Raw genomic sequence first — 24117 nt, 5'->3', positions numbered from 1 at the left:
AATATCGGATAAACAAAAACATTTCCATGTTAGGGGGGATGTAGGTCTATGCCGTAAGCGTTCATAGTTACTGGCCGATGTCTCTTTTTATACTGCCGAGAGGTACTCTTTTCTCACGTGATAGCTGTCAGTCAACCACTGTGACGTTGGTACCGAATCCATCGATTTGAACAAGAAGTGTTTCTGTTTGACGTGAAAGGCGCTAAATCATAACGCCGCTTCTGATTGGCTGAAATATGCTCCTCCTTCAGAAGCGACGGAATATATGAGACGTGAAGCTCCCAGCAAGTCAGCCATTGCTGCACACGGCTACTGTAACTATTTCAACATAAATTCGTCTTGTGTTTGCAAATATGGTAAGTAAATTATGTGTACGATGCAAATGTCTTGAATGTTTGTTTATGTTCGGAACGGTTTAACAGATGTGTACATATGACCCAAAATGCCCATCCAATAGGCAACTACTTTTTGGACGACCTGCAAATTGGTGGCAGAAGCAAAATCAAGAGCAGCGGGAGCACTAGTAGTAGTAGTAGTAGCAGCAGCAGCAGCAGCAGCAGCAGCAGTAGTAGTAGTAGTTGTTGTTGTACTAGAAGTAGTAGTAGTAGCAGCAGCAGCAGCAGCAGCAGTAGTAGTAGTAGTAGTAGTAGTAGTACTAGAAGTAGTAGTAGTAGCAGCAGCAACAGCAGCAGCAGTAGTAGTAGTAGTAGTAGTACTAGAAGTAGTAGTAGTAGCAGCAGCAGCAGCAGCAGCAGTAGTAGTAGTAGTAGTAGTAGTAGTAGTAGCAGCAGCAGCAGCAGCAGCACTAGTAGTAGTAGTACTAGAAGTAGTAGTAGCAGCAGCAGCAGCAGCAGTAGTAGTAGTAGTAGTAGTAGTAGCAGCAGCAGCAGCAGCAGCAGCACTAGTAGTAGTAGTACTAGAAGTAGTAGTAGCAGCAGCAGCAGCAGCAGCAGCAGCAGCAGCAGTAGTAGTAGTTGTTGTTGTTGTTGTTGTTGCAGGTGTATTCGCGGTAGTAGTGTCAACACCACGGTTAAACGTAAAAACGTATAGAGTAAGTTTATCATCATTCCGATGTTCATCTCACGAACCTTTTATTTAGTAAGGTAGATATGTTCATGTGAATAGAGAATGTAGAATGTGTCAGTTAAAATACATGAAAGAACCATATTATGTCCATCCAAACAGGCTTGAGTTTTCACTACTGCTACACAGTTCAAATACTTAAGAAACTGAAAACTCGTCCATGTTTATTTTCAACGCATTTGTTCACAGAAAGTATAATTATTATTTCCTGAATGTGTGTAAACACATTTATATAAGGTACTGTAGGTCTGATCCATTTTGAGTCGTGAAATACAGATCGATTGACCTACAGCACTGATTGTATATCAACAAGATGAACTTTGAATATCAACACTTCCATCGAAAGACTTTTCTCTATTTCTTCCAGCAAGTTCTAAAGACATTATGCGTTCTCATGTCCCTGGCTACCATCAGCTTGGCGTGGAATCGACCTGCCCGACCATCCAATGGGCGTTCCCTTAGAGGCTCAATGTCCAGCAGATTTGATAGCCTCCTGAATAAAAGAAAATTTTCCTTGTTTGGGTCCCGCGTACGTGACGGATCCAGCATCTTCAGCCACCTCTCCGCCAAGACCAAACAGCCAGTCTGCTACTTTGACAAGAATGGCGTCCCACAATACGAATGGCCTACCAAGGAGAAGCTGTGCTTCGACAAGTCCTACAAGTACCCTGTGTAAGTATTTTATTAAGACATATGAATGTTCAGTTTAGGTTGGTGTGTTTTCATTATATACTCTTTATTAAAAGTCCGATACAAAGTAGTATACTGACGTCAAATATTAGAAAAAAATCAAGCATTGACAACAAAGAAACATCCCAAACAAGAACATATATGAGGTTCTTAAGGGGCATTTATAAGTTTCTGGGCAACTTAAATCACCTGAAGAAGGGGCAAGAAGTACTCCCGAAACATCGTGTTATACAATAAAGGAAGAGTTCGTCCCCATATACTCGCCTTATATAAACATATAACATTCTATTGAGGCATTTACGCCACACGTAGGATGTTTGCAAAACAAACACACCACGGGGTGTTTACATGATACTAACACGCACCAGATACTGAAACTAACAGCAGTCAATGAGTAGTACACAGAATGCTCCATAGAATGCCATAGCCAACTAAGAGCTCACACTTTTGTGAACAAGGAATTTGGTTAGGCGCTGCAAGAAGAGCGGAACAGACTCCCTCACAAAAAAACACTGAAGACCTATATGAAGTATTCTTCGTTATGAATGAGTTCGTTACAAATCGTGGGAGACTATAGCTAAGACACGTCTGACTCCAAACTATTAACTAATATGTATATTATACGTCTGGAGTGGTTCTGCATCATCTTTTTCTACACTTCACCACCGGCTATCACCGGCTTATTTCTCATTATTATTATTTTTCTACTGCTAGAAAATAAAAGAATAGATCTTGAAGTAATACTAGGAAGTGTTAGTCATTTTAGTGTTTTTAATTATACTGTAAAGTAATTTAGCAACTAAGGCAGGTTAGTCAAGCGGTAAATCCTGTCAGGATTGTAAAGTTCTGGGTCAATATCAGTGTTTCATCTAATGTTAAGTAACCCTGCAAAGATACAAACAATAACGGCAGAGTTCCACTGCTGTCAATGCAAAAAAGTGTTTAAGGATAAAATGCAGCAACAAAGATCTTCTGTTGTCTATATAACATAGGACGCACGAATGTGACGGCTGACAGTTATTGTAAGGTGTTTGTTCCAGTGACCGAGTCTTCAACGCCCTGGAGAAGGACCCCGACGCAATGGAGTACATGCTGCTGGTGCAGAGCTGCTACCTCCACAACAAGATGAACGCCACTGGGTAGGTATAGCTCATCTAACCTTTGTAGATATACCCTTTTTTAAGCTGCGATATATCTGAGTTATTGTTCAAAGCCTCTTTCAGCTAATTTTATTCTCCCAATCAACTCTCTCAATCGGGCCACTATTATTCTTTCGCAGTAGGCATCAATGTCTTAACATTGTGTTAGAACAATAATAATAATAATAATAATAACAAGAACAATAATAATATTTTTATGATGCCAATAATACTTCAGACCATCTAAGGAAGAAGGTCAGACCCAGGAATACAGGTTGAAAACAAAATCCAGAATGACCATCTAAAGGACATAGTTCGGACATTTTCGGAGAACAAATGTAGACTTAAAACTGAAGTTCAGAGCTGAACATTCATCATTCATTTTAAAGTCATAGGTGCAAAGCTGCAAAACTGTTCCCGTCCTCATATACATGTATTCTTTTGGTCCTACTGTCACCAAATAAAAAGCAAAGCAGAGCCACCACCCTTGCACTTCCAGCAATTCTCTATTTTTAAGAATTCTAATGGGAGGGCGTGGTTTGATTAACACGGAATCAAACGTAGAATTGTACGGGCACTCTAGAAACTCTATTCACAAAACACTATTAACTCTCTCGTACGCAGACACCCTGTCCTCTGCCACATACACTGACGCACTATCGCTTGTCACAATCACATACACTCTGTTCCCAGTCACATGCAAAGATACCATGTTACCTCTCACATACCCACTCACACACAGACACAGACACAGACACACACACACACACACAGACACACACACACACACACACACACACACTGGTATGGTGATCCTCTTGTGAAGCATATCAAAACTCATGTTGAGAACAGAAAAATATGTTTGACTAAACCTCATCATGATTTTTGATGACTCTACTAATACTCTTGATCAGAAGAGAAGGGATGGCCTGAAAGGTGAAACAGAAGGCGTTTAGTGTGCTGCTCACTGAGCACTCAGGAAAATCCTATCAAATATTGGAACGTCGCTTATGCAATGTTAAGCTTGCATCCAAGGTACCATTCTGTCAAACTAACCATTAATATTGTGTCTTAGTTCGGTACCTCCTGATCTGTTGGTGTGGATGAGGAGTATGCCCACCACGGTTCTCCACCGGGAGCACATCTCTTCTGAGGCTCTGTCTGGAGCGTTTGGGAACTCTATATTTTTAGAAAGCAGTTCCTTTTACTATCTGGGTTGACGGTAGAAGAGGCAAGGTCACCCTAATCATTGTGGCACATTGCAGCAATTACCCCAGCTACCGCTACAAAGATCTGTGTTCCGAGAAAACCGAGCTCCTGGAACGAATCTGGTGGACCAACACCCAGAGCGGACGTCGAGAGGTCTGCTACGTCATCATGCCTGAAGCCCAGGGAGTGGAGGTCGCTCAATGCGGGTACGTCACACAGTCGTCAGTCTAACCAAATATGTCCAGCTTTCATGAACTGATTTTTATGGTAAAAGTGTTCATTCAAGTTCGTAGTGGTCGTGCGTGTTCGGAATGCACTTTCTCAAGAAATCATTGCCAAAGGCAGAGTCAGAGTGAGTCAATTTACAAGTTTGACTATATCATAAGAATGTGTTTGTTTGGCGCCGCATTCAGCAGTATTACACCTTCCACGGCGATCTGCCATAAAAACGTGAGTCTGAACCAGATAATTCAGTAATTGGCACTATCATGTATGATGACCGTGCAATAGATTATGAATCAATATGAAGTTATGACACAAGGGCTATCCTCCTTCATCAATAAGAAACGTATACAAAGGCTTGTCAACTTGAGAAAATAATTCGGGAACTTTTTGTTCAAGTCAGAATAGTATGGAATCCGAGAAGGGACATTGTCGCGTTGTCGCATTGTCCCTTCTCGGATTCCATAGAATAAGGAATTTTTCCTGCACGCCAGTTAACACTCATCTCTACTATGACAATGTAAGTTCTTTATATATCACTGTGGACATCATTTGAATTTACGTTGTTTTGTTACCGGGCGATGGGGAAAGCCCAGTGGTGAAAAGGTTCACTCGTCACGCCGAAGAAAATTTCTGGTGTCCCCGCCGAATATATATAACATCGTGGTCCAAAAACACTACTCTTTCATATGATAGTATTTAATAGGATATATGCTGATCTTCAAGTTCGTTATGGTAGGAAATTTGTGTATCAGATCAAAGTCACAGGACTTATTTCTACAGAGGACCGGTATCTTTGTTATTGCTATTAAAATATTATGCATATACGCCTAATTCTGTTATAATTATTATATTTAGAGTAGTAACATAGTAAGATGTTAGTAATTCCTTCTCTCTTTTCTAGGAGTTATTTTGTTCCGTTTTTGTGACATACTGTTCAGAAAGATCAACATTATTATGATTTGTTCCTTTCTCCAGAGGTCGCTGCGTCATGGACACCACGGAGGTGAAACACCACTACTGCGTCCCCGACGGCATGGTTGAACGTGACATCTACGTCTTCTGTCCCGGCGAGATCAAGCAGTGCCGCAGAACCCGTGTCACCATCCCAACTGGATGCAGCTGTAAGAAGTACGAATGTCTGAAGTACCAGTTTGTGTAAACCATGGTTTACACTCCATCTGGAAAGCCGTAACTTTACGCATGCGTAACAGAGGTGTATCCACGTGGCCCCATCCTCAGTAGAGACATATATCTTTACGTAAACGTTACGATCACTTTTGACATGGACGTAAAACTTGTGTGACAGTGTTCTTTCATGAACCATATATACATTAGCAAGTTTGGAAACATTTTATTAAACGTATATTTTCAAAAGGTATATCGCTATCTTACGGAATACTAAAGGATTTGGGAGAAATTTTGTTTAAACATTTTATAACCATCTGTACATATGTCATGCGCGCACATATTAATACATAGTTTGTTTCTATTGTACATAGTGCATATATTTACTTGTGAAATTCGCAAGATACCTGTTACAATTTTCTTGTGCCAACTTGTGAAAAACAAAAATGTTGGTTCAATATTGCTGTGTTTATTTTCCCATTACTGACAATAAACGATACACAATAAAACAAAGTGAAACTAAACTTGCGATTTGCTTATTTATGACAAGAACAATATGATCTATTTGACATCTAGGTATTCCTGTTGCAGATATACTCTAGGTCGATCGCGATCGTCCCCTGTTACGACTTTGTTTAAGCTTTCACATGGAAACAACTTGTATGCATCTCCTTGACCATCTGGTTCTTTATGCATGCGAGTCTAAATTTCTGTCAAACCATGTTATATAGTCACGGCACTTAACTTCTTTTGGACAGATAGCCTTAGGATTTTATGACAAAGATGCCCCAATGCTAGATCTAGTATGTTCTTTCTACGAAGATGTCAGAGAGCGTCATACGCCCCTTGAACAAAGGTCGTTTGATCAGAGTGCAACAGTAACAAACAAATGATCGATATGTTGATGGAATCTTCGAATTTGAGCAAAACTATAATTGCAAATTTACACAGTTCCCAGTTTGGCGCACTGTTCCAGTTTTAATGATGTGCATAAATGTAGGGTAGGTCTGTCCATCTACTTAATAATAGTCGTCATCAGACACAATATCCCTTTACACATCGACAATCATATAAAGAGGGGAGCGCCTTTAATAATAGTTTCCGCCCGACTTATCTGATAGGGATCGTAAGTAGTCACTGCACTTCGCGAGGTCTTAGTACTTCCGAATGGTCTCATGGTTGTCAGTTGACAATAACGAACCGATAATTCTTGCCGAAACAACTTCCGATCTAACCACCCCCATATTAGTCAGATATTACGTTCGTCAATAGTTGTGACAGCCAAGAATGGTTGTACACTTGGCCCGGTCTAGCAAAGTCATATTTCAGTGTCGCGCAATTTGGAACCAGCACTGGTTCATGAAAATACGTCCCTCACCGGGAATCTGGTACTGGAAGTAAACTAGGCCCCGTCTCTCATATCGCAAGTTGGTGTGTGCAAAGGGAGCCGGGTACCAGTTTAATACCGGAAGTAGCCACCTAGCAAGGCTTCCAGGCACTAAACTTAGACAAGTGACTGATATAACATCCTCAAACAAAGGCTTTTTTTCCCCACAGAGAATACAGCAACTCCTTCAAAGCCTAAGTGTTTGCGACTTGAACGAAATAGTATTGTGACAATGAATGTGCAAAGTATTATTTCCAGGTGTTTATAACTAACGGATTATTTTTTATTTTGTCAGCTAATACGTTTATACTTTCACACTATGCTCCCTTCACCTCAATTCTCAGACGTCTCTGTACTACGGGCTTCCATATAACAACCCGTCCAAGTGTGTCACTGCCGGTAGTTATTAAGTGACAACGACTTGAGTACATGGTATCTGATTAATCAAACAAGCACCAAATGTCAAAACATGTCAGACGATTATCATCACTCTGATTAAAATTCTTTGTGTAATATCTGATGACGGTATCCACATCAGTCATCGTGAGTGTTAATCACCCAAGGCGTATAGTTCGGGTTGTTTGGGATCATTATTATGTCTTCAATCGGTGAAAAAAACTCCACCAAACAATAGACTACCGATTACGATGGTGTCATTAACTAGCAATTCAGCTGTTTTCAGTGATGTATTGACACGAAGAGACATACGGTGGTTAACAAAGGTTCATTTATTACAAAATGTGGTATTTTACGGCAGGGTTTGTCTGTAAATGCCGTAAATGGTTCACGAAAACTTTGAAAGCTATGCCTGAAGCTTTTATTAAACCTATTGCCATATTATATAGAAGGTTGCCATCTGCTTTGTCAGGTTGAGTCCTTTTGTTGCTCAATGATGGCAACATCCCTTAACATGCCTACGACTGTGAGTTTTACTTTTACATTACAATCGAGTCACACATGAAGACTACAAAAGCACATGGGCTAAATAATCTACGACAGAATTAACATTTTATATTAACTTCTTGATCAAATTTTCAAAAAGGCACTTTATTCAAATATCGTTTTGGATAGAAGAAGCGTTAAGAAACATAAAAGCACTGTATGAAAATATTTTTGAAAAGTAAATGTTTTCACAATTTTGTTTCATCACTATTTCATAGTCATTTATGAACACATATTGTTGATATAGTCGAAACCGTACAATGTATGCAAGTCGTACAGGCTGTATGCATGACGCCATTTGTGTTGCAAAACTACTCCCAAACATTTTACTTCACTTATAAGCTTCGGAATCTCTGTGCAGTGTCGGTCAAAAAACACTTCCATCTTTAGGCATTGTTCTAATTGACCGCACTACCAATGGGGCTTACCCTTTTCGTGAACACCTGGTGTCATTGATGATTCAGTGGCTCATTCCGAAACATTGCTCAGCCTTATTCCCTTTACGTAAACGGAATTTGTTTCTGAGGAAAATCAAGACTGATTATCTGTTTACACTGAAGTTCTATATTCATCATACTATTATTAGGCTGATGGTTATCACACAACCCCAATGCTTTTCTCATTTCTAAATCTAGCACACTCGAGACATTTAGAAAGGTCTATTTGACTCGAGATCATCAACGATTTTGTTGACGATTCTATGTACCAGACACATGATAAGCTTCGAATGCACTTGATTCGCATTCCTCGGTGAAGACTGTGTCCCTCAGTAATGTTTAAGGAATATATCCCGGCCCGTAAATAATCGAGAATGGAAGAGGTCAACCAGTGATCGACATCATGAGCATCGATTTACGCAATTAGGACATGTGGCAATCAATTCAGCAAGCATAACCACTCGATCCCGTAAGTCGCCATGAACACAAACATGTTGTTTTAGCCCGGATCTCTACAAAGAACACAAGATCTGATATGTCATAAGAATTAATCTACCTTAATACCCACAATGATAGAAAATGAACATCCTACCCCGTTAGTTGACCAGTTACCATACTTAGGTCCTAACGGATGACCACTCTGTCAGTGCACGTGGTGTGTGGTGTGCGTGTGGTATGTGGTGTGTGGTGTGTGGTGTGTGGTGTGTGGTGTGTGGTGTGTGATGTCTTTTGCTGATATCTTTTGACAACCATGCACAGTGTGAATGACATCCCTCCTTAAATGTATGTACAAAGTAAGAGACCCCCTGCCTATTATGTACAAAATATGTACTTTTATATTAATAGATACCATCCCTAGTAGTTACAGATTTAATTATTCATTTATAAAATCATTCCTACAAGTGAAGGCACAATAAACAAACATTGATGAATCCTTATTAAGTATTTTTATACTTTACTTGAATTAAACCATAATGAAAATTAAGTCGTGTTCTGAAGATGATAGTCTTATTAAAGTGATGGTACATGTTTTCCTCTGAGTGATACGTATAATGGACAAACAAGTAAAAAGTGGTGTTCATCTTCAGTCAGTTTAAGATATATAGTTTGAACATTCATGTTTCCCGCTTGTATACAACCTACAGTGAAGTTAGCTGATGGAGTCGTATCATTTGGTCTGTCAGCAGTACAGCGTTTCTATAACTAAAATGAACGCAGTCACAGCTTATATATTTTCACGAGAGATAGCTGCCTGTCTCAATACGTTTGAAGGTATCAAGTCCAGTTTGTATAGACAGCGAGCGAAGCCACTACCTGGACAAGTGGACACTATCTGGACAAGAAACTTCTTTGTTATTCTGTTCTCTTCTTCACTATACACAGGAGTTGATTAAATCAATTAAGATTCAATAACGACGTGGAAATGGCTAGTTGTTAGGTGTGAATCAAAAACTGCCAGAGCTGGGACAACTGTTGCAGTTCGTTATCCAGGTTTGACAACTGGCTGCTAAACGTGGGAATAAGCAACTCCAGTTAATAATATGTCAATGTAAAAATGAGCATTTGATATAGTGGCTGAAGTATCTCACTCAGCATCAAAACAAAAACTTGCTAGTTTCATGTTACTTTTATTTTCATATATTTACTTCTGTACAATATATACATGCGCGCACAATCAACGATGATGTCTGTTTACACTGTACAAAGATATTCACAACATACTATACGAAGTATTTACAGGAAATTCGCAAAATATTTACAATTCACACATTTGTCAACTTGAGACGAAGCATATATGGCTTAAAATGGGGGAAACTATATGTATGCGTGAAACATATTTTGAAAAATATATCACCAGCGTATGATATAATACTAGAAACGCAAATTACCTGAAACGTGCCTTAATATTCAATACTGAAACATTCAGTGCTTGAAGAAACCATGTGTATGTAACTGGTCCATCAAGTAGTCATCATTTAAAGAATCCTGTCCTGGGGGCAGAAATATCCCCTGCAGCCACAGTAGCTGGGGAGGGTAACGCTCAACTCAGTGAAGTAGCCCTTGGGTTGGTAGTGGGCCCCGTTCTGGAGGAGGTTGTGTTGCATGCGGTAGGTGGGTGGGGCAGCACGAGGGTCGTAGAACTCGTCGACGGAGGGGTCAAGAGCGTAGATGGGGTCAGTGACGGGGAAGACTGCTGGGTCGGGGAGACGGCAGTAACCGAGGAAGTTGCGGTAGGTGATGCCTCGTTGAATGCAGTGGTAGCCAGTCACACCGTCGTAACCAAGGTCGCATTCTCCTCTGTAAAAACAAACAGGTTGTATTAAGTATGGACTATATGTAATGTTATGCTATAAGTGAGTGAGTGAGTTTAGCTTTACACCTCAGTCTGTAAATAATCGAGTCTGGACCAGACAATCCAGTGATCAACAACATGAGCATCGATCTGCGCAATTGGGAACCGATGTGTCAACCAAGTCAGTGAGTCTGACCACCCGATCCCGTTAGTCACCTCTTACGACGAACATAGTCACCTTTTATTGCAAGCATGGTTTTCTGAAGGCCTATTGTACCCCGGGATCTTCACGGGTCATTATGCTATAAAGTGATGTAATCAAGGTGCATTCGTCTCTGTTGAAACAGTAATGTAGTTAAGTTGTACGAGATATATTACATAACTGATATTTTATTCGTTAGGAGTATCGATATGTGGATATATACATTCACGCAATGTTTTCAGACTACCACAATCATTTATCTGATGACGTACCACCTTATTTTATAAACTGAAAGTTTTAGAAACATGAACATGTGCGTACCCGCATGTGGCGTAGTAGATTTTTTGGGCCTGAGGACGAACAACGTAGCAGACTTGACCGTCCAGGGCGTAGACGGTGTGGACCATGGTGCGAGTGGTGTTGCACACGCTGCTCATGTTGTAGTATGTGGGCTCAGAGCTGAAAGGTAAAGGTCAAGGCCAATAGTAACGTTTCCAGAATATATATATGAGAGAGAGAGGGAGTGAGTGAGAGAGAGAAGCATAAGTAAAATGTCATTCACAAAAAACAGTGAATAGTGTAACATATATCACGGCCTTTCATACACTGATGAAATTAATCACACTTGTGTTGTTTTTGGTTTTATCTATTTTCGTGTTAAATGTCCTGGCAATCTTGACCCGATCACACTGCTAATTACCAGCAATTAATTATATAATCCATAAAATCTACATTTATCACATTTTTGTGGTTTGTGTGAGGCATTTCATTTTTTAAGGCGGATGGATATTATTTTGTAGTGTCTAACAATAACAAAAATTATAATGAAGGTTATTTATAGAGCGCCTATTCTCAAACACGTGCGCACACAATATAACCCAGGAAAATCCAAGGTGCCTGTGAGGCGTTAGAAAGATAACATTCATATGCTAGTCATATATCCTGATACTCCACATCGGACACTGCCTTTAGCACCCATGTCTTAAAAAATAACGACATCTGTTGAACCAGCCGACTTTGACACAAACTAATCCTTGTGCTACTTACTGTTTGTTCATGAAGTATTTATCTTGGTCCTGGAAGCAGGTGGAGGTCAGGTTGAGGTAGATACGCCAGTGATCGTCAGCGTAGTACAGAGCCTCCTCGATCTCAAGTCTGGAGACGAACAGTTCGTGTCAGACAGTTCGACTTAACCGCATTTATGACATGTATGTTCCACAAAGTGTAAAAACCAAGTATTTTGACTAAACGGTACAATAAACATTTAATATATTTTGGTGGAAATGACAGTTCATATTCTGTTTTGCAAACGGATTCTTTGAAATACGAACCCCATATACTTATATACGTTAGGGGCGTGGGCTAACATAGTGGTTAAAGGGTTCGATTCCCCACAGTGGTACAATGTGTGAAGCCCATTTTCTGGGGTCCCCCGCCGTGATATTGATGTACTATTGCTAAAAGCGGCGTAAAAGTAAACTCACTCACTCACTTATATACTTCCATCTAAACGGCGCGGCAAAATTCACTTACTCGGGATATTTCCTTCCGTCATTGCAGACAAAGCTGAGATCAAAGTTCTGGTCAGAATAAAGTTGCTCGGAATAGCATGCGGGTGCTGGGAGACGGGGGAGGGCTGCCGTCATGGCGACTTGGCAGACAAATGCCGCGATACAGTATATTACCTGAAACATAAAGACCGCATGTTATGGCTACGTTACATATACCTTAATGTTTATGTCACGGTGAAAGAGATATTTTATTAGCCTGATTTTACGTAATAAGGTAGGATAAAAAAAATCAACATTACTACCTAGGAAACAGTATCTCTATAGATATCGTATTACGACCTGTGACTCACTGGTAACGAAACGGTCGTATAGCCAATTGTAAATTGTTTTCAACATTTTCACTTGCAAAAATATACTCAAATCGTATATCACCTATAGCATACAACAATAAAAAACACTACTTCTAACGTATTAATAATGTAGCGATTCCACCGTATTCATTTGATCTGACAATATGTAGCTTTACAAACATGCATATGCAGATATATGCTCTGAATAATCTGGAATATATCTCAATTTAAAAACCATTTCAGTTAAATAAATCGGATATCGATATATACCTTTCCCATGGTAGGATGATGCGTGAAGCTCAATTCTTGAAGTGTTCGCTGGCTAAGATTGGACCAGTGTCCCAATATATACCGTCGGCTGGTTTCCCTCTTGTCACGTGATAGTTGTTAATCAAACTCCGTGACGTCAGTCTTCATATGTTGATGAATTAGTCTATAACGTCAATCTTCTCATAATTGTCTCGTCCAGTAATAACCAGTTTCGTTTGTATCTCTATATATGTCATGGTCTCTGATGAATGGCCAAGGAATAACCCTTAAACTGTGTATGTGTATATATACAGAAGACGTTAACTACTAATACCTCATGTTGTCTTCCGTGACGTAGGTACGTCAACCAATACATCCATTGTCTTGAGGAAGAAGTGTTGCCGTGTGACGCACGAGGCACTCTGATTGGCTGACACATGCCCCTCCTTCTGAAGCGAGAGGAAATAAAAGCAAGCTTAAGATCCATGCATGTCAGCCATCACTGGTCATAGCAACAGTATTACCATAGTCTGTCCTTTGTTTGTAAATATGGTGAGTAAATATTTTATGAAATGCGTTCTGTGCTAAATGTGCAAGTTGATTATTTTGCATATGAGTGGTATATTTATGCTAGTAGTGGTTGACAAATTATCACATGTAGTGTTCGCTGTGTCAAATTATGCTAGTGGTAGAAACATGGAAGCACTAACGGTTTTACTGTCCTGAATGTTAGCCTAATCTGCGAAGAAAACCTGAAATAATGGAGACCTCAAACGTGTCTTGGTAGTATCAGTAGTAGTGGTAGTTGTTGTTGTAGTAATAGAAGCAGCCACAGTAGCAAAAACTACAATAGAAGCAGCAACAGTAATAGTAGTGGTCGCCGACGTAGAGTTAGTAGTCTGCGCCGTTGTCGTCGTTGTAGTAGCAGTAGTAGTAGTAGCATTATTTGTCGTCGTTGAAGTAGTAGTAGTAGTCGTCGTCGTCGTCGTCGTCGTCGTCGTCGTCGTCGTCGTAGTAGTAGTAGTAGTAGTAGTAGTAGTAGTAGTAGTAGTAGTAGTAGTAGTAGTAGTAGTAGTAGTAGTAGTAGTAATTACTGTTTCAAATTCAACAGAAAAATATGCAAAGAGAAATTAAGATATAAGATTTCCAAAATTGTTGTCCTCACGTCTTCCAGCAGGTTTTCAAGACAATATGCGTTCTCATGTCTCTGGCCGCCGTCAGTTTGGCGTGGAATCGTCCCTCCTTCAATGGGCGTTCTTTGGGTGGTTCCACATCCGGCAGATTCGCTAGCCTCTTGAAATCCAGAAAGTCTTCTTTGTTTGGGTCCCGCGTCCGTGACGGATCCAGCATCTTCAGCCACCTCTCTGCCAAGACCAAACAGCCAGTCTGCTACTTTGACAAGAATGGTGTCCCACAATACGAATGGCCTACCAAGGAGAAGCTATGTTTTGACAAGTCTTACAAGTACCCTGTGTAAGTATTGGATTAGTCTAATGTCTGGGAGTTATTTCCATATTTTCTATCACAGTATATCATATCATCTATAATGTGTATCTGATAGTTCAGGTAAATGTCCTTGATATGTATTTCTGAGATATGCTTTGCTAATGTTATTTTGATATGTTTTGTACTTCATTTAGTTCATTCAACAAAGTTATGGATACCCAAGTAGTGAAAATAATTGCTTCGAGTTCGATCCTCTTGTTTCAATAATGCTGAGAGATTTCGGTTTGAATTTACAAAAATCAGTTAAACTGTAATATAGATGTAACAACAAAGATCTACCGTTGTCTCAATAACACAAAACAGACGACTGACACTGACCGTAAGGTGTTTGTTCCAGTGACCGTGTGTTCAGCGCCCTGGAGAAGGATCCCGACGCAATGGAGTACATGTTGTTGGTGCAGGGTTGCTACCTCCACAACAAGATGAACGCCACTGGGTAGGTACAGGTGGCCCATCTTAAATACTAGTCATTACCCCTGTTAATTGGTTTCATCGTCACTTCGAAGACTCTTTTCAAACTGAGCTGAAGGGTCCCTGTATCGTAAATGCTGTTTAAAGCCATGCAAAACTCACTGATTTACCTACTTACACAGTTAGCATTATTATCTAAATAATGTCAATTTTATTCTTGCTTGCTGTGACATAGAAATGATAACAATTACTTGATGGCAAATAAGAATTTGTGCTGTATAATGCACGGGCGCATATACTCTAGACGTTTCAAAAATATGAACTATGAAATGGCCTCGTAGTTAAATGGTCGATCTTTCCTAGATACCTAGTTTCATTCTATCAGTCCTTTGTCTGGTTGTTGCTGGCACAAATTGGATTTTTGTAGAAACTCGGTGTCAGACTCCGATCACACTTTGGTAAATGTAATGCATAAACTTTAACAATATTTGTGGCATATTCCAGTCATTACCCCGGCTATCGCTACAAGGATCTGTGTTCCGAGAAAACGGAGCTCCTGGAGAGAATCTGGTGGACCAACACCCAGAGTGGACGTCGAGAGGTCTGTTACGTCATCATGCCTGAAGCCCAGGGAGTGGAGGTCGCTCAATGCGGGTACGTCACCTTGGCCAGGCATTCTTTCATATGATCTAGTATTTAATAGGATATATGCTGATCTTCAAGTTCGTTGTGGTTGGATGTTTGTGTATCAGATCAAAGTCACAGGATTTCTTTTTACAGAGGACCGGTATCTTTGTTATTGCTATATTATGCATATACAACATAATGGTCAACTTGCATTTACGTCTAATTCTATTATAATTATTATATTTAGAGTAGTAACATAGTTAGATGTTAGTAATTCTTTCTCTCTTTGTTTTGTTCCCTTTTTGTGACACAATGTTCAGAAAGATCAACATTATTATGATTTGTTCCTTTCTCCAGAGGTCGCTGCGTCATGGACACCATGGAGGTGAAACACCACTACTGCGTCCCCGACGGCATGGTTGAACGTGACATCTACGTCTTCTGTCCCGGCGAGATCAAGCAGTGCCGCAGAACCCGCGTCACCATCCCAACCGGCTGCAGCTGTAAGAAGTACGACTGTCTGAAGTACCAGTTTGTGTAAACCATGGTTTACACTCCATCTAACTTTACGCATGCGTAATTGTGGCGTAACTTAACGCATGCGCAATAGTGACTACAATTCGTGGATACCAAATACAGACGTTTACCCTTACACAGTTCGGAGCTGTCTTACTTAATGTTTAGGAATATGTAACTGTTGCAAACACCTTTGAATGGGTCGGTAAATATCTTTGTATCGGTCTGTTTCTAACAAGTTGTTTGTTCTTTCATATGACATGTATTTTGACCTTACAAAATCTGTAAATGGTATTTTTAACTTCACCAAAAAACCAAACAGCTTCCGGAAATGTCTCAGGAAATATTGTTTTATTATTTTCTGACAGCATCTGTACATATATAATGCGCGCACATGTAAATAGTTTGTTTATATTGTACATAACATGTATATATAATTATTGTGAGAACAGAATGTTTCGGAATGGTACTTTCCAGTGAATGATTTATGCTGAATAAAATAAAGTTAAAAGAAACTTGTTGTTTGCCAATTAACAAACATGCTCAAATAGTTTTACAATATTACAATGATCCGTGGTTGCATACCTATCCTGGCGCCAGGTAGTTTTTGGCCTGTCTGTTTGTTGATAAGGCAAATTTCGAGCTGTTCAAGTGCAGTCTGTAAATAATTTAATCTGAACCAGATAATCTAGTGACTGACATCATGACTGACATAATTAGGACTTGATGACGTATATCAACCAAGTCAGCGATCATGGCCACTTGATGAACGTTCGCTGATTTCGCTGCTGCTGTCCAAGAATCTCAAGCACCTGACACGCAATATTAAAAGCAGAAAACAACTTACGTGTTCTGGGCCCCGTTTCACAAAACTCTCGTAAGCCTAAGATCTCGTAACTTTTCTCGTAGCATCCGTACCTCCTGTATTACAGTATAGGAGGTACATTGGCTACGAGAAAACTTACGAGATCTTAGGCTACGAGAGTTTTGTGAAACGGGCCCCTGGCATATAACATGTCAATGAATTAACCGCACATAATACCTGGACCATAATCTGATTGTTGTTTTTGTTGTTTTAAAAGCATTGATGGATACTTTGCAACCCTGTACAAAAGACAATAACGTGCAATTTCTCCTACGCTTCAATTAAAAATTACTAAAAGTTCAAATTTATAAATGGATGTGATTATTATGTATACAATTTGAATTATCCGACACATAGAGCGTCCGCATGCTCATGCACATTCACACATACGTTCCCATTGCTTTCCGGGCGTTAAGTGTAGGGTTCGGACGTTTAACTTAACTATGGAGCATGCACTTTGGCAAACTGAGGAACACCAATGACCATGATCGGGTGTAAATTTGTCTAGCAACACCTCGGCATAATGAACTATGCCGTTGAACTGCAGTGGGAAGAAAGATTCTCTCTCACAGCCCATCACTACCAACAGATATTCTTATCTGTTGGTAATGATGGATAGGACAACATTTTACTTCATACACTTTACTTCACTACTGGCCAAGTGGTTTCTCGTAGGCTACAAGATTCCTCTGATGTGGTCAATGTACAAATTAGTACCCTTGTGGCAATAGGACATCCCGGCTTTAATAACTTGCCATCGTGTGTTTTCTGAAAGTCTGCGTCTGCGTTTCAGATACATTGTGGCGCACATACTGCAATTTTGAAATTTATATTCCCTCTGCTTCAATTTCGGTTTTGTTGGGTTTCTTAAATCAGCGTAAAATGTCTTACAGTTAACATGTTATTCCGTGTAATGCTGGTTTTCAAAGCATATGCACCATCATGTGTTTTCGTACTCACAAAAGAGGATTATTTCACGATTAATGCTCACAGATATATTTCATTCATTGAGTATGAAATCTAAGTTCAATATTGTAACTTGTCATTTGTAGTATAGGTGGGAAGAATGGGTAATACACTGACTAACCTACGAGGTACAAGTGTCGACAGGATATATATCCTCACAAGAGAGGATTATTTCTTGATTAATGCTCACAGATATATTTCATTCATTGAGTATGAAATCTAAGTTCAATATTGTAACTTGTCATTTGTAGTATAGGTGGGAAGAATGGGTAATACACTGACTAACCTACGAGGTACAAGTGTCGACAGGATATATATCCTCACAAGAGAGGATTATTTTTCACGATTAATGCTCACAGATATATCTCATTCATTGAGTATGAAATCTTAAGTTCAATATTGTAACTTGTCATTTGTAGTATAGGTGGGAAGAATGGGTAATACACTGACTAACCCACGAGGTACAAGTGTCGACAGGACATATATCCCTCGTGAAATTAAAGCACGGGTCAGTAAATATTATCTTAGAAAAAATATATTGAAGCGCTGTTTTATGCTTGGCAAACTGTATCATCATTAGAGCTTTTCATTTGCTCAGAATTTGCATTTATATAGTCAGCTGTTGATCGGTTCTTGTTTTTGTTGTTGTGATGATGATGATGATGATGATGATGATGATGATGATGATGATGATGATGATCACATCTTTACACAGTGGTTTATTTCATGTTTTCACACGTAGTTGGATATTCTTGAGTTAAGTCACGTTGCAACCAAGAACCATAATGTTTATATTAATTTTTCAGCCAATATGAACTCAATTCCGCTTCAAAGAATTAACCAATCGAAACATGTTTATAGGAGAAAGTCACATAATCATTGAATTGTCAGCTGAAATTAGAGTCCATTACACGAGCATATCAAAAGCAAGTGTTCTAGAATCACTACCAATTATTGGTGATACCAAGTGTTTGCAAAAACGTGAGCGTATCCTGCACCCGTCACAAACACATGCAGTGGCTAGTCAGTAGCGCGCCAAATAAAACACAGGAACAAAAGGTTTAAGCCCAAAGGGGTATCGCTCCGATCATTATGTTTGTGACGTATGCATTAAATTGGGAATCTTTTCAATGCTGTGCAGACGAGAATACTTTAGACTTCACCAAACAACTTCCTTGATAGTATTTCAAAAGTTGTAAAACATAATCGTCAAAGGCTGGACTTTGTTGGAATATTCCGATATAAAAAGAAAGCTGATCGCTTCAAAAGTTTGTCATTCCTCTTGTCAAACATTCCCGAGACTAGCAATGGTGTCTGCATGTACACAGTCGCGTTCATACGTATTACAAAAATAATGATGTTCAAAGTGGTCTAAATTCCAATGTATAACTTGTGATCTGAGGGATACAGTGTCGTGTAAGACATGGTATATTTATGATCTTGTAGATCCTCTCTCAACTGGGAAGGTGTGTGGTGCTCAGATTGTCGACCATTATGTTTCACTGACCATGGTCATGTTTGACGGGAGACAAAAATTATAGAAATGATCGCAGGACTGAGGAAACGATTGATATATTACCAGACTCGGTCTTCAGCAACCCATGCTTGTCGTAAAATGCGACGTCGTCACATGTCACCGTTGGTACATATCATCGTTTCCCAACTGGGCATTTAAATCTCGAGAAGCCTTCCACTAAGCTGGTGCCCAGTTCCCTTTGCGTGCAACAACTTGCGATATGCGAGACAGGGCGTATCCTACTTCCCTTGCGTAACTTACTTAAGGTACTACAAGCTTTTAATCAAGAATCAGTTCTAGTTCCCAACTGTGCGACCACCAATATGACTATGTAAGACCGGACCAAGTGTACAACTAAGATTGGCTGTCACACTTGCTGGTGGTCGTAATAGTTAGCTAATTATGGGATGATTTAATCGGAAATGTGTCATTCCTGCAAGAATTATCGGTCCTCTCGTCAAATGACATAAATGAGACCGTTCGTAAAGGTATGAAACGTCGTTTGCCACCGGAAGTACTAAGGTCTGGCGAGGTGCCAAGCCTACTTAGCGGCACTGTTGAGTAGATTGCCAATGATGCTGTTCATAGGATTGTCTGATCCAGATACGATTGTTAACAGACAGCGTTAAACAAACACAACTATATCCATGTACATGTTTCCATTGGTCATCACAGAAGCATTATCCATCAAAACAGAAACTGGAATATATTCATGTTGATTTTATTTTCACATATTTACATCTGTACATTACATACATACGCGCACAATCAACGATGATGTCTGTTTACATTGTACAAGATGGAACACATACATGTTCGTCACAAAATGTAAGACGTATTTACATGGAATTCGCAAAATATTTACAATTCAGTTACATGCTAACATCATACCAAAATTACATTGTGGTATAAAGTGTAGAATACAAAACAGTTACAGAGAAACAAAATTTGAATACAAATTTTTAGGTGCCAGATACCACATGAATTCAAAATGTATTTGAAAAGAGGTTTGGAGAAAACAATTTGGAGAAAACAATTGGTTCTTGGTATATGTCCCTTTTCTGCCAGCCCCATGAATAAACTTATCATTTAATGAATCTTGTCATCAGGGCAGAAATATCCCCTGCAGCCACAGTAGCTAGGGAGGGTAACGCTCAACTCAGTGAAGTAGCCCTTGGGTTTGTAGTGGGCGCCGCTAGGGAGGAGGTTGTGGTGCATGCGGTAGGTGGGTGGGGCAGCACGGGGGTCGTAAAACCCGTCGACGGAGGGATCAAGAGCGTAGATGGGGTCAGTGTCGGGGAAGACTGCTGGGTCGGGGAGACGGCAGTAACCGAGGAAGTTGCGGTAGGTGATGCCGCGTTGAATGCAGTGGTAGCCAGTCACACCGGCGTAACCAAGGTCGCATTCTCCTCTGTAAAAACAAATAGGGCGTATTTAGTAGTGTAGATACGTTATATTATGTTATGCAATGTTGTAACCAAGGTACATTCTCCTCAGTAAAGAAATCAGGACCTGATCAGACATGAGAAACAACTACCATTTAGACCGTCGAGGCATAAACTGTAATTAGTCTGGTCTTAGACATCTTGTAAACTTATTTAATAGTCAATAAATGAGTATATATGCTATCGATGGTGTTCAGGCGCTCTTCCTTGAATATCACAACCTGTAAACATATACATTCAAAAACTACTTCTACAGTTTCATGTACTTCCATGTGTCTCAATTCGTAGCTGTTGCATATATATGAATCAAACGTACAAATCAAATATCTGTTTATTATAGTGTATATTCTAAGTTATATATTCTTAGATTATGAAACAATACATCAGGAATATGGATTTATTTATGAAACTTAATAAACTGCACCGACAATTTTTTATCTTGATGACGATTACTGCGTACGTACCCGCATGTGGCGTAGTAGATTTTCTGGGCGTGAGGACGAACAACGTAGCAGACTTGACCGTCCAGGGCGTAGACGGTGTGGACCATGGTGCGAGTGGTGTTGCACACGCACGTAAGGTTATAGTGACTGGGCTCAGAGCTGCAAGGTCAAGGTCAGTCGTGGGTTCACAGAAAACATGTTTGTATACTTATATATTAAGCAATACCAGCGATTAATCGGTATGTACAGATGTAGATGCCGATGAAAAGCGCCAAGGGAACTTCTGTTTGTTTTAATGATAATACGTGATCTGAAGAAGAAACATGTCAACATTCTGCAATGAACTGAATGCAGCTACACAAATATTTAAGTCAGATATTTGTTTTTTGTAAAGTAATTTGCTGAATGCAGCAGTTTAATACAGAATACAGAAAATTTAGCATAAACCAGGAGGCATGGTAAAAAGATGTTGAACCTTTGCTCAAACTCGGAACACAATTTACCGGAAGTGAATATTGAGAACGACTTTATATAATCATAAGAGCATGACTCGCTATTTATTATTACGTATTGAGGACATGTTTCTTAAACCAACCCGTTTTGACACAAACTAATCCTTGTGATGTGCTACTTACTGTTTGTTCAAACAGTCTGCCCGGATACAAACCGAACATATTAGACAATTCGATTTAAATGTACATAAGTGTTCTATGATACATTTGAGGTAAATGATATGGGGACATTTGTTAAACCAGCCAATGTTGACACAAACTAATCCTTGTGCTACTTACTGTTTGTTCATGAAGTATTTATCTTGGTCCTGGAAGCAGGTGGAGGTCAAGTTTAGGTAAATCCGCCAGTGATCGTCAGCGTAGTACAGAGCCTCCTCGATCTCAAGTCTGGAGACAAACAATTCGTGTAGACAGTTCGACTTAACCGAACATACACTGTTTTGTGATTCATTCAAATTTGAGGCATATGGCAATCAAACAAAGTGAATATGTAGGACATTCAGACATATTAAGTACAAAATGGCACATGCAACTTCTGAACAAATATAGCTCGTTTAACTTGATTTAATTCATATAGACCGTTCGTAAGTAGGTAGTGTTCTAACGAGTTTTTTCTAACGACATCAAAACGGTTGTCCACTGCAGACCTCTACAGTATCATTATCCGTCTATTACTCACCCGTTGAAGATACTGCAGTGACACACTGGTGCAATACCGCTTGAAATGTGATCCTAATGTCGCTGTCAGTTTTACTAGACCTTACCTGACTCGCGGAAAGCTGAGAGTCCTCACACTGTAGGCAATTTATTTCGCCGCAGGTTCTATCAATGTATGTTGGTGAGTAATAAACAGAATACTAAATACGCTTCCGTGAAATATCATTTTTATTAAACTCGCTTTCACTCGTTTGATACCAAATCATAAACTAGTTTAATAAAATGGTATTACACGGAAGGTCGTTTAGTATCATCTATTTCTAATATTTTAATGCACTTACTCGGGATATTTCCTTCCGTCATTGCAGACAAAGCTGAGATCAAAGTTCTGGTCAGAATAAAGTTGCTCGGAATAGCAGGTAGGCGTAGAGAGAGGGAGGCGGGCTGTCGTCATGACGACGAGACAGGCGAATGCCGCGATACTGTAAATGAACTGAAACACAAAGGGTAACATGTCATGACTGATTATAGTATGCATATATTTTACAAAATATATATATATATATATAGTATGTTTATATCAGCTATTGTTAATGCTCACCACATCACGAGCTCTACATATATAATACACATAAGCGTGTTGGTCACAATACCACTGCTAATAAACATAAGAGTGCTAAGGTAAAGTAGTGTTTAGTCGTGAAGCACACGTTAAGTGAAGTGAGCACCGTATCTAAAGACCTGAGAAACTCCGGTCAGAATTGGTCTTCAGCAACCTCATGCTGAAGCGCCAAATGTGATCAGGTGGTCAGATTCGCTGACTAAGTTGACAAATGTCATCGGTTCCAAATTGCGTGGATCGATGCTCATGTTGTTGATCACTGGATTGCCTGTCCTAGACTCAGTTACTTTCAGACCGCTGCCATATAGCTGAAATATTGCTGAGTTCAGCGTTAAACAACAAACAAATGAATGAACTGTAATCATACTCGAACTGCATTCATTTCAGTTAGCAATATGCAGCATTACACATGACGTATGCACTCTGTCCCTGTAATCAGGGACCCATGAAGGTCCCGGGGTAGAAGAGGCATTCAGCAACCCATGCTTGCCACAAAAGGCGACTATGCTTGTCGCAACAAGGGACTAACTGGATCAGGTGGCCAGGCTCGCTGACTGCTCATGTTGTTGATCACTAGATTGTCTGGTCCAGACTCAATTATTTACAGACCGCCACCATTTATCTGAAATATTGCTGAGTGTGGCAAAAAACTAAACCCTCTGACTCACTCACTGTAATCTGAAACACATGTCAAGGCATCATCAGCTTCAATAACCTAAATCAGACAAAGGTATATAGTAAATTACCTTTCCCATAGTAGGATGATATGTGTAGCTCAGATCTTGAAGTGTTCACAGTCGCTGGCTAAGAACGGGCCATTTTCTCTTTATATACTGTCGTCTCGTTCCAAATCCCACTTATCACTTATAAAAAACTCTAATACGGAAGTAGTAAGCTTTTGATCATTTTTCCCATGACGCCAGTCTTGTCAAAACTGTCATGAATTTTATGTACCTAATTACAACGGCTTTGTTTTTATTTATACATAAAGCATTTCTTTCACAATCATGTCATTCGCATGATGAATGGGAAAGTTATGATGCATGATGCATGTATTTACAGGAGTCGTTATCCAATAATATTCCATGTTGTCTTCCGTGATGTAGGTACGTCATCCAACGCATCCATTGTGTTTAGGAAGTACAGCTGCTTGACGGGAGGCACATAAACGCTTCTTCTGATTGGCTGG

General features: G+C 39.7%; 4 protein-coding genes across 5 annotated transcripts; 2 read left to right on the top strand and 2 right to left on the bottom strand.

Moving 5' to 3' along the window:
- Nucleotides 1-304: 304 nt before the first annotated feature.
- On the top strand, nucleotides 305-5898 carry LOC137288215 (uncharacterized). Its single transcript, XM_067820657.1, has 5 exons — nucleotides 305-356; nucleotides 1451-1755; nucleotides 2814-2912; nucleotides 4178-4327; nucleotides 5322-5898. Exons 1-5 carry the CDS (start codon nucleotides 354-356, stop codon nucleotides 5503-5505), a joined length of 741 nt encoding a protein of 246 aa, XP_067676758.1. The 5' UTR covers nucleotides 305-353; the 3' UTR covers nucleotides 5506-5898.
- A 3951-nt stretch (nucleotides 5899-9849) lies between these two features.
- Nucleotides 9850-12906, bottom strand: LOC137287231 (uncharacterized). The gene is made up of 5 exons (XM_067819424.1): nucleotides 12864-12906; nucleotides 12266-12417; nucleotides 11780-11887; nucleotides 11054-11191; nucleotides 9850-10535 (listed from the first exon to the last, which is right to left on the bottom strand). The coding sequence occupies exons 1-5, from the start codon at nucleotides 12870-12872 to the stop codon at nucleotides 10214-10216; spliced, it is 729 nt and encodes a 242-aa protein (XP_067675525.1). The 5' UTR covers nucleotides 12873-12906; the 3' UTR covers nucleotides 9850-10213.
- A 433-nt stretch (nucleotides 12907-13339) lies between these two features.
- LOC137288218 (uncharacterized) lies at nucleotides 13340-16383 on the top strand. 2 transcript variants are annotated; one of them, XM_067820660.1, is made up of 5 exons: nucleotides 13340-13394; nucleotides 14017-14315; nucleotides 14686-14784; nucleotides 15264-15413; nucleotides 15744-16383. In XM_067820660.1, exons 1-5 carry the CDS (start codon nucleotides 13392-13394, stop codon nucleotides 15925-15927), a joined length of 735 nt encoding a protein of 244 aa, XP_067676761.1. In that variant the 5' UTR covers nucleotides 13340-13391; the 3' UTR covers nucleotides 15928-16383. The 2 variants fall into 2 exon arrangements, with proteins under 2 accessions (XP_067676761.1, XP_067676762.1); XM_067820661.1 differs by having other exon boundaries at nucleotides 13343-13394; nucleotides 14020-14315.
- Nucleotides 16384-19954: 3571 nt separating this feature from the next.
- On the bottom strand, nucleotides 19955-23752 carry LOC137288219 (uncharacterized). Its single transcript, XM_067820663.1, has 5 exons — nucleotides 23675-23752; nucleotides 22648-22799; nucleotides 21929-22036; nucleotides 21159-21296; nucleotides 19955-20660 (listed from the first exon to the last, which is right to left on the bottom strand). Exons 1-5 carry the CDS (start codon nucleotides 23681-23683, stop codon nucleotides 20339-20341), a joined length of 729 nt encoding a protein of 242 aa, XP_067676764.1. The 5' UTR covers nucleotides 23684-23752; the 3' UTR covers nucleotides 19955-20338.
- Between the last annotated feature and the right edge of the window lie 365 nt (nucleotides 23753-24117).

This window comes from Haliotis asinina, chromosome 6 (assembly GCF_037392515.1).
Source record: "Haliotis asinina isolate JCU_RB_2024 chromosome 6, JCU_Hal_asi_v2, whole genome shotgun sequence".
NCBI classification, from domain to species: Eukaryota; Metazoa; Mollusca; class Gastropoda; order Lepetellida; family Haliotidae; genus Haliotis; species Haliotis asinina.
Note: the sequence above shows the minus strand (reverse complement) of the source record. Positions and strands in the feature narration are given on the sequence as shown.

What these genes read in the sequence shown, in the direction of transcription:
- LOC137288215 (XM_067820657.1), top strand. An exon ending in AAGTCCTACAAGTACCCTGT is followed by an intron (nt 1,756 to 2,813) that starts GTAAGTATTTTA and finishes TGTTTGTTCCAG; the next exon opens with TGACCGAGTCTTCAACGCCC. An exon ending in GTGGAGGTCGCTCAATGCGG is followed by an intron (nt 4,328 to 5,321) that starts GTACGTCACACA and finishes TCCTTTCTCCAG; the next exon opens with AGGTCGCTGCGTCATGGACA.
- LOC137288219 (XM_067820663.1), bottom strand. An exon ending in AAATACTTCATGAACAAACA is followed by an intron (nt 21,297 to 21,928) that starts GTAAGTAGCACA and finishes TTGACCTTGCAG; the next exon opens with CTCTGAGCCCAGTCACTATA. An exon ending in ATCTACTACGCCACATGCGG is followed by an intron (nt 20,661 to 21,158) that starts GTACGTACGCAG and finishes TTGTTTTTACAG; the next exon opens with AGGAGAATGCGACCTTGGTT.
- LOC137287231 (XM_067819424.1), bottom strand. An exon ending in GACGGAAGGAAATATCCCGA is followed by an intron (nt 11,888 to 12,265) that starts GTAAGTGAATTT and finishes GTTCGTCTCCAG; the next exon opens with ACTTGAGATCGAGGAGGCTC. An exon ending in ATCTACTACGCCACATGCGG is followed by an intron (nt 10,536 to 11,053) that starts GTACGCACATGT and finishes TTGTTTTTACAG; the next exon opens with AGGAGAATGCGACCTTGGTT.
- LOC137288218 (XM_067820660.1), top strand. An exon ending in AAGTCTTACAAGTACCCTGT is followed by an intron (nt 14,316 to 14,685) that starts GTAAGTATTGGA and finishes TGTTTGTTCCAG; the next exon opens with TGACCGTGTGTTCAGCGCCC. An exon ending in GTGGAGGTCGCTCAATGCGG is followed by an intron (nt 15,414 to 15,743) that starts GTACGTCACCTT and finishes TCCTTTCTCCAG; the next exon opens with AGGTCGCTGCGTCATGGACA.